Raw genomic sequence first — 9,947 nt, 5'->3', positions numbered from 1 at the left:
GCAAATTTATTTTTTTTTAATTTCATTTAGCTTCGAAAACAAAAGCTGATTTTAAGCCAATAAATCTGGGAAAATGTGTCAAAGCCATTCAGTAAATGTCAATTTACAATACATTCATTACATCAATCTTTTTTTGTCTTAGCCACAGCAAAACCGCTTGCGACTGACAAACAATGGCTACATAACTTTGCAAGTCTTTGGCAGTACACAATAAATACATCTTTTCCACAAGCTAAAACACTTGGAAGTGCATGAAGGCATAAAGAATACGCCTTTTCCTCCTCAGAAATCCCAATAGTACATTTGGAGAAAATATGACATGTCCGAAGATATTTTCCCCATATATGTACACCCATGATGTACTGTCTGCATTTTAGAGTGTAAGTGGAAATTTGTCAGCCATTTTAAAAAAATTATATTTGCAAGTGAGGAAAATGGTATGCATTAAAAAAAAAAGCGCTGACAAAAAACAGAACTCAAGCACAGTGCTAACTGAAAGGTGTTACTGCTCTGTCATGAGAAACTAATGTGATGTCCACCGGACACAGACATTGGTTACAATTCTCTTTCCATTTCTAGCAGTGTGGTGCCAGCAGGGGTCCTATGGTCACTGTGAAGAAGAAAAGAACCAAATAAATTACAATACAGTATGTGAAAAATGGTCCGCATTCCTGTAAAAAAAAAAAAAAAAAAATGTTTTACAGCAACACAATAAGCGCAGGGGGAGCGGGATTGAGGATGAACATCTCAAAACAATGTTGATACACCATGGACAAGAAATCCCACTGCAGTGTGGGAATGAGAAGTCGATTACCAGTCCCCTCAAAAGTATTTGGAATGGCAGGGTCAATTCCTGTATTGTTTTGGATACTGTATTGCAGGGGTGTCAAACTCATTTTTGTTGCGGGCTACATTGTAGTTACGGTTTCCCTTGGAGGGCCGTTATGAATTTTGGGAACCCATATAAATGTTGAATCACCTCCACATATTACATACACAGCGCACAACAAATTGATGGATAACTAGTTTTAAAATCAGAAGTCAAAAATAATGACTGTTACTGTGGATTACATATGACAATTTGAAATTTGGTTCAGACTTTAGCAAGCATCATGGAACTTGACATGCTTGATTTGCTTTCGCGGGCCACATAAAATGATGCGGCGGGCCAGATCTGGCCCCCGGGCCTTGAGTTTGACACCTGTGCTGTATTGGATACTGAAGACATTTGTGTTTCAGATCAAAAGATAAACATAAGACAAAAGTTCTTAATTTCAGCTTTTATTTCATGCTATTTACATCTAGATGTGTAAAAATATCTCTTGACAGCGTACTTTTGTTTGAAGCCACCCACTTTTCAAGTGAGCAAAAGTGTGGGATCATGTGACAAACGGGTGGTGCCCTTCAGATTGTTGTTGGCTTTGGGCTTCACTTGTGAAAACTGCATTTGCTGTTAATATGAAGTCCAGAGAGCTGTCAATGGTAGAAAAGCAAACCATTTTGAAGCTGAGAGAAGAGGGGAAAATGATCATTGAGTTGGCATAAACATTGGGTATAGCCAATCTTCATAAACTGCCTCAGATTTTTATGGCACCTTTTTCAGACAACCGGACATGCAGAGAGCTCAAAATTGATACATTATTCATGCAATCACACTTTGGTGGCGGTAAACTACATTCTGGGGTCACAGCTGCCCTTGGGCAGGCTGACATAAGCGTGTCTGCCAGTGTGTGCCTTTGGCCCCTCTGACCACCACCAAACATTCACCAGAGTGGCACTGGAGGCAAAGTGGGTGAAGTGTCTTGCCCAAGGACACAATGACACATGACTTGGACAAAGCAGGAATCAAACAGTGGACCCTCCAGTTACTGGGCGACCCACTCTCATCTCTGAGCCATTGCCGCCCTAATACAACAATTGGAAAGTCCTGAACAAGAAAGAACAACACTGCCAGGCTCCACAGAGTAAGAGTGAAGGTATCACAATACACTGTTCAAAGAAGACTTTTGACAGAAGAAATACACAGATCATATCGCAAAATGCAAACCACTCATCAGCAAAAACGACAGGAAGGCTAGATTGGATTTTACAAACATGTGCAGAGATGTTTTATGGACTGGTGAGAACAAGATTAACCTCAACCAAAGTGATGGAAAGGCCAAAGTATGGAGAAAGAAAGGCTCTGCTTGATCTAATGATCCAAAACACACGCCCTCATCTGGGAAGCAATGTCATGGCTGGGGCTTGCATGGCGATTTGCATAAAAATGCATCCAAACAAATCAGGAGCAGCATCATCATGCAACAAAGACATCCATCCATTTTCTAATCTTCTTATCCTTACAAGGGTCGCATGCGTGCTGGAGTCTACCCCAGCTGAGTTCGGGCAGTAGGTGGGGTGCACCCTGAACTGGTTGCCAGCCAATCGCAAATGTAACAAGACTATGACCCAAAACACACTACTAACACAGCAAAGAACTTCATCAGGGGGAAAAGTGGAAGAAGAGACTGAAAGGACAATCGCCAGAAAACAACAAGAACTGAAAGAGGCTGCAGCAAAGGCCAGGAAAAGCATTTCAAATTAGAATGCTACAGTATGGAGGCATCAGTGAGTCGCGGGCTTGATGGCAGTTATTGCATGTGGTTATTGCACCAAAAATTCAATGTTGAAACATTTCCAATACTTTCGCTCACCTGAAAAGTGGCTGTCAAACAAATTGTGCTGAGTTTTTTTACCATTGAGATGTAAATCCTATTAAATAAAAGCTGGGCTTCTGTCTCATATTCATATTTTGAACTGCAACCCAAATATCAGTCAGTATACAACAAAAATCAAAGGAATTGATCTTGCCGTACCACACTATACACGCAACACAAAAACAAAAGGAACTGACCCTGCCGCTCCGATCCTTTTGGAGCAAGCTCTCAGCAGCACCTAGTGTCTTACTGAGAGCACCACTCCCTCCCCATCTGTGGTAGCCACATCATTGGAGCGACCTTTCCGATAGCTGCAATTCAATAATGGGCAGTCACTGGTATGAACACATGAGCAGGCAAAAAAAAAAAAAAAAAAAAGAAGCCGACAAAAGTTGAAACTAAGAGCTCCCAGAGACATGCACACAACAAAAGATAGACTGCAAACACAGAAAGGTGTCCCCACTATCGCCAATTAGCAGTGAGTGAAATGTGTTGAAGTGCTAAGTTAATGGCGACATAAACGATAACAAAATATTGTAATCAGGAATGGCGTGATGAATAATTGCTCATGAGCACACCATCTTGCATGTGTTGACCACACCTGGGATTTCCTATCGCCAACAAAGTGCAGCAGGCTAGCTATCCAGAATGCGCTGCCACCACTTTTAATGTCAGGCTTCTAATTAGCTAAAACAGCATTCAAAGCCTGTGAATGCATTGTCATAGTGGACATTGATTTTGTATTTTCTTGATTTCGTGACACAATAGTAACATTTAAGTTCTCATTTGAACAACAAACATACAATAACTTTATTTACCTGCACTCTAAAAGGCTTTTATTTTACACAATCGGCCTACTTCGGGTAAGAGCCAATACATTTATTCTTCCAGACTATCCACCCAACATAGTTTCATTTACACTGAACTAGGAACTCGAACATCGTAACCTCAAAGCTGTTCCAGCACTGGTGTCACGAATAAAAGAGGAGTTGAAAAAAAAGGGTAAGAAGGCACAGAGATACGAGTAGAGTTGTTGTAAAAGCCTGAAATTCCGTAAAAAGAACAGAGCCACAGAAAGGGTTAGTCTGCATATTTGGAGTGTTTTCAGTCATTCATTCATTCATCCATCCACCCGTCCATCCATCCATCCACAGACAAATGCACTCCCATTCACACCTCTGGGCAAATTTAGAGTCTACAAAAAGAACAGTTTACCCATTTTTGCTCTTTTTGTTGATGAATGTAAGGCCTCCAAAGTAATAGCATCCAACGATAATGATGATAGCTAGTCCAATGATGACTTTGATGACAAAGAAAAAAAAAAAACAACAATCAAGTCTGACTGAATGATCAATCCAACACGCACACACACAAACACACAGTGCATACTTTGAATTAAAATCAATATCCAAGTTACATGGTGTATGAATCAAAAGGAGAAGGAATACAGAATATAGTATGGGAAGTTTACTGTGTGTCAAAGAGAAATCAGAACTAAATGCAACTATTTGTCACAGTTGCAAGAGTGAGTATGTGAACCCTCAGGAATTGCTGTACCCGGATTTCTGCATAAACTTGCAGAGCAACGACAACAATATAAAACGACAGATTTCTGAAAACTAATACTGCACAAACAATTTCACAGTGCAGAGTGCAACAAGTATGAGAACCTCGGGATTTACTCTGTGCTTAAGGCTATTTTGGAAACAATAACCAGTGAAGTGTATATTGTTGTCAGAACCTTTAAGTTAGTGGTCGCCAAAAACATTTGCAGTGGATAGGAGGGCTATAGTAATGCAATGTCGTTACCCCACATAATCAAAACTGCACATGCCTCATTAGACTTTGCATGTACTGTAACGAAGTTCATTGACCATGTTTGGTGGAACTGAAACTTAATTCAAGAATATGCACGCCATACATGGAACAGCCAGACCCCAATCTAATAAATACAGAACCTTGTTGAAATAACACAAGTGTTGTATGTGCTTATAACTCTGAATGGAAACTTACCTGCAAAAGCAATACCCAGAGACATCCCCAAATGATTACCACCATTTTCTAAAAAGGAAAAAAAGCTCTGTGTCAGAAATGCGCAAAACAGCAGTTTACAAGAAACTCATTATACCCCACTTCAAAGATTTCAAACAGAAGACACTCTGACTTACTGTCATCTGGTGTCGGAGGAATGGCTGAAATGGACACAAAAATGCATGTTGCACAATTTTGCTTGAAACAATATTTCTCAAGATTTACACCAACTCATATGGTTCATGTCCGAACCAAAGTAATTAAATTTAAAGGCTTTGAAGAAAGAACAGCAATATATGTCATGCGCTTTTCTACCATATTTAGACAGGTACCTGTTGGTGTCCCTTTGTCAACAGGTTTGGCAGTCGTTGGCCTTTCTATTCCTGTAGAAGCAAAGAAAGAAAATGTGTCATGTCCATCGCAAATGGTCACGTCACCTCTTTTTAAAGTATTGTACTGAATTAGTTCGAGAGTGGCTGCCTTTACAGCAGCTCCTTTCTTTTGTTCTTCTACTTCTTCCTTTCATAACTTTGCTGCTGTGAATTGGAAATTTCTCCATTGTGAGACTAATAAAGGTTATCTTATAATAGCAGCACTTCGGACAATGTTAGATGTAGAAATCTGTTGAAGTCCCTGAAAAGTGAAAACAAACATTTTAGGTATTTCAAATCAAGTTTCAAAACCGTGCTCTCAAATGGTGGGTGTGTCCATTGAATGCAGAAAATTACACCGCAGTGAAAAACGGATGCTTCTTTATCTAACATATGTTAAAAAATAATTAAAAAAAAAACATGTTGTGGTCGCACATGTGCGAGTACGTGAAAAATTGACTTGCACTGTCTCAAATTTTAGGGGCAAAATGCAACTAATTTCGGGGCAGTCTTGAGCCCCGTATTGTCATGTTTCAATGAGTATGACTTTTTCATTTTGTCTCAGCCATTTTGGGTGAAACATTTTTCAAGATTTGATGAAAATATTGACTAGTCTATTTCGTTCATGTGACAATGGTCCACGTTTTAGCTAAACTTTGTCTTCTAACATCAATCATCGGTCAATGGAGGTCCACGTGGTGCAACCATAAGCACTGAAATGGGTTTACCAAAAACACACAGGTGGCCTAACAGACGGCATGCATCTATAATGGAGAAAAAAACTTCCATTTCGGTGTGAGATTCCTCTTCATGCTGTGGGACCGTGAAAGGACTTACGCTGACAAGTTGGAAGTTTTGGTGACCAGCGGCTGTTTATGTCGCACGTCACGGTGGGAGATCCAACCATCTTGTATCCAGAGTTGCACTGGAATGTCACGAATGCCATGTGCCCATATGGGGGCCGAGCACCTGAGAGCACCTCGGCATTTTCAATTTTGATTTCGACACAGTTCACCTCTGCAGGAAAGAAGAAATAATCAGATTTCTGATTATCCTGGAAAATGGGGAGGTGGGTACGAAGGAAACACTCACTGACACAAACAGGAGGATCAGGTTTGAATTGTCTATCAGCAGAACATGATGCTGCTTTGGATCCATTAAGGACATAATCTTTGATACACATGTACTGTACAAAGTCTTCATATTTGTAGATGTCCTGTATAGGGCTGAAAGAGCCTTGAGCCAAATCCCGCGGGGGTTCACAGGTCACCACTGCAAGTGAAAAGTGTCAAATTGTAAAAAGTCATTGGCAGAGTCATGATTGATCAAGCTACTGAAGTCAAATACCTTCACATGATGGTGGGTGGCCACTCCACTTCCCACTGGCCAAACAAATGCGGGCAGGTTCACCAACCAATATGTAACTAATCAGGTAAGAAAACACGAGTTGAAATTCAATTAGATGTCCATCTATTTCCAAGAGCGCTTGTCTTCATTAGGCCAACAAGTGAGTTGGAGTCTATTCCAGCTGATTTTGGCCATGGTTCACTGGTTGCCAATTGCAGGACACATAAACAGTAGATAAATGATTCAAAAATCAGAACTGAAAAAAATGTATAAATAAAACAAAAACAAAAAAAATCAGAGATAACTCTCTTATCTCTGATTTTATATGTGAGGTCTCAATACAGACAGTAGTCACGGGTCTGCTCCCATCAATGTGGGAAATCACTCCACAAAATTGTAACTACAGTATACTATAATCTCGGATTTTATTTAATTTCTTTCACAGCACAAATCAAGTATCTATTGCAATACCATGAACACCGCCCCCCCCACCTCATGTGTGGCCTAATACTCCTTCATACAATCTAACAACAACACAAGTCACAAAGTTAGCAATGATTTTTCTTACCCTGTTTTGCAACTGATATATAATTTGTCACCAAACTGAATCCCCTCAGAATAATCAAGATATCCATTCGACAATTCTTCTGCAGCACCACAGCTCCTCCCTGAAGAAAAAAAAAAAAAAAGATAATTGGGGTGCAAAAAAAAAGTTTGAATAAGAAAATCGGTTTTGATTTCAAAGCTGCTAGTGCATCAAATCAAATCAGTCCACTTTAAAATATATTAAGATACGTATCGAATAGTCTTTAAAGGAACTGCTGCAATTACAGTAATGATGTGTTCATTCATATTGTAAAATGACAACAAACGACTCATTGCATCATTTCTCAAACAGAGTGCATTAAATTGCAATCCCACTGAATTTATTAAAATCTCTTAATTTAAAAAAAATGAACCCTTCTTGAATCGTATGTCACCCTATGAAATGAGATGCACATCAAATAGCCTCATTGGAAAAATGCAACCCGAATTTATATGATGGTTAATTATTCAGGATTCTTAAATCACAAAACACTACCATACATTGCAAATTCATTTCAATTAATAAAAATCAATTCAAACAAAACAACTCACTCTCGCATTCCAGTGTCACAGGACTCCAGGCACCAGCTGTACAGGTAATAGATAGACTCCCCCCAGCCTGCACGTGACCCACAGCACAGGCAAGATTAGCTTTGCTCCCATCTGGAAATATATCTTTAAGTATGTCATCATCCCTCAGGTTCATGTTGTTGCCGAGTGTAGGTCTGGAACATTCTTGAGCTGTAATTGCATAAAAAGAAACAATTAGAACAATGCTAATGTTGACAGCCCTCCAACACCCTCTGCCACTCACCTTGAGCAATCATGGCAAGGCCAAGATAGAACGGTAGCAGAAACAAGGAGGAGACGTCCATGATTGGTTTAGACCAGGGGACGAAACATATCTGTTAAAACTAAAAAAAAAAAAAAAAAAAGACAATAGTTCAGTGTCATAACCGTCAGGTTTATAATATAAATTGACAAATATGCACTTATAGAATGGAAGAGAGGAGACGTCTCTTTATTGTTTTTGTTTGCGAGGAGAGTAGGAAGAAGGCTCCGCACAATTATACCAATAGTTACAACAAACAACAAACAATACCCAAGTGTGTTTGATTTAATGGAGAACAGCATTGTACAGTATACAGTTTCACCACAAAAAAAAATCCCCTCATCTGACCATCTAAATGGACACAATAATAATGTTGAAACAGAAAAAGGGTACTATCCCCCCAAAAACTGTTTTAAAAAGCAGGAAACATTTCGTTTTGGTCTGGGCGAAGTAAACTTCAGAAACTCTCGAGGATGAATGATTTAAAGCAGCCCCTGTTAATTCATCTCGAAGTGTTAATACATTTACTTTTGTGCGTTTTAGATGCCTTTACACAGGACAGACACACCCAAACACGCACACAGGACAACCGATGTTCATTTAAGGTTGAAATATACGATCCAAACAAGAGTGAATTTTAAGGGCAAAGGTCGTTGTTTGGCGGTTACGGACGAATTTATTATTCGGTAAAGGTAAATGTCAAGACCTACGACACACAGCCATCAAACTTACTAGCTAGCGATAAGCTCTGTGGACACGTTCCATTTGAATTATTTCATCAACACCCTAGGGAAAATGTACTAAACCACATTGACTTATACGTATTGAACAACACATCGTGGTGTCGGAAATATTTCTTCGGAACTGCGAAAATTCAGTGCAAGGTTGAATTAGTTGCTGTCAGCTAGCAAAACATAAACCAACATTCTGGTTTCTGGCTGCCAAAGATAGTGCGATATGCCCAACAACATCGCAATGCTAACTTGTTCAAAAATTGGTCAAAACAAAAAAACAGACCAAACAAAAGAGAATCCGGTGGGTATTTGACTCACCCGAAGGTCATCAATGGTCCCAATCGGAAATGCTGCTTTCAAGATGGTGAATTTATAACTCGAAATTGTTAAACAGGAAAAAGGCGAGGTGACCACGTGACTTGATCGACGTCACTCGGCCTCTTGCTCAGGATTTGTCAACTCACCACAGACGTTTGATAAACTCTCCAATGAGATTAGTGACGTACGTTTTGACCCAATCTTTGTTTTAGGTGGGGCTTCTTGACCAATCGTGAGCTATAAAGCAATAAAGGCAACGTTACAGAGGCTGATAAGTTTCCAAGAATTATACTATTAAACTCGAAGTCAGTTATGAATTTAGGAGCAATCCCACAGCGTACTAAACCAATTGTGATGTATGTGTCATATCTTAGTTTTGGATAGTCTAACTACAAATACTGTATTACAATATTTAAGTGCATATTTATGAATCAGTATCTTGCCAACATTGTGAAGAATTACTTGGGTGGCCGACCTGCTTTACATATGTACATGACTAAGCCATTGAAAATGAACTGCATATGTGTAGAATGCTTTCCTATCTTTGTTCATGAATCATTTGTGTTGGTATAGTCATAAATGGGTTATTTGATGAATATGCACCTTGTGAAATGGGCTCATAATGCTCCACACCCTCAACTCACCTTCATCATTTTGTAATCCGCGGATCCTCATGAGAGTCGTGAGCATGCTGGAGCCTGTCCCAGCTGTCTTCAAGCAGTAGGCGGGGTACACCCTGAACTGGTTGCCAGCCAATTCCAGGGCATACATAGACAAACAACCATTCATGCTCACAATTATACTTCGGGACAATTTAGAGAGTTCCATTAACCTGCTGTGCATGTTTTGGGGGAGAAAACCGGAGTACCTGGAGAAAACCCATTTTTTTAATGCATAACTTTCAAGTCAGAGGGCTTTATCGATTCTAATTAATGGTGATGAGATAGTGTAGAGGGGGTATTCAAATCATGTCATGTCTTTATGTTTGCAAGCGTTCCCTTCAGCAGTCTACCATGCCTATCCAATTTAAAAT

At 39.6% G+C, this 9,947-nt stretch overlaps 1 protein-coding gene across 10 annotated transcripts; it reads right to left on the bottom strand.

Annotated features, from left to right (window-relative positions):
• On the bottom strand, positions 1 to 9,027 carry LOC109528603 (membrane cofactor protein-like). Of its 10 annotated transcripts, none has more exons than XM_019891425.1 (13): positions 8,915 to 9,027; positions 7,845 to 7,944; positions 7,583 to 7,771; positions 7,014 to 7,113; positions 6,446 to 6,522; positions 6,191 to 6,370; positions 5,936 to 6,115; positions 5,060 to 5,110; positions 4,865 to 4,888; positions 4,710 to 4,757; positions 3,912 to 3,996; positions 2,894 to 3,007; positions 1 to 610 (listed from the first exon to the last, which is right to left on the bottom strand). In XM_019891425.1, the coding sequence occupies exons 2-12, from the start codon at positions 7,903 to 7,905 to the stop codon at positions 2,935 to 2,937; spliced, it is 1,068 nt and encodes a 355-aa protein (XP_019746984.1). In that variant the 5' UTR covers positions 7,906 to 7,944; positions 8,915 to 9,027; the 3' UTR covers positions 1 to 610; positions 2,894 to 2,934. The 10 variants fall into 10 exon arrangements, with proteins under 10 accessions (XP_019746984.1, XP_019746986.1, XP_019746987.1 ...); XM_019891427.1 differs by having other exon boundaries at positions 2,947 to 3,007; XM_019891428.1 differs by lacking the exon at positions 2,894 to 3,007.
• Positions 9,028 to 9,947: the final 920 nt, after the last annotated feature.

Source organism: Hippocampus comes, unplaced genomic scaffold, assembly GCF_001891065.2.
Source record: "Hippocampus comes isolate QL1 unplaced genomic scaffold, H_comes_QL1_v1.1 scaffold174, whole genome shotgun sequence".
Classification (NCBI taxonomy): Eukaryota; Metazoa; Chordata; class Actinopteri; order Syngnathiformes; family Syngnathidae; genus Hippocampus; species Hippocampus comes.
Note: the sequence above shows the minus strand (reverse complement) of the source record. Positions and strands in the feature narration are given on the sequence as shown.

Bases quoted from the DNA above. Each gene is read 5' to 3' on its own strand.
- LOC109528603 (XM_019891425.1), bottom strand. From the start codon at position 7,905: ATGGACGTCTCCTCCTTGTTTCTGCTACCGTTCTATCTTGGCCTTGCC. The intron at 7,772-7,844 runs GTGAGTGGCAGA...ATGCAATTACAG, and splicing joins CCTTGCCATGATTGCTCAAG to CTCAAGAATGTTCCAGACCT. The intron at 6,371-6,445 runs GTATTTGACTTC...TTTCACTTGCAG, and splicing joins CCACCCACCATCATGTGAAG to TGGTGACCTGTGAACCCCCG.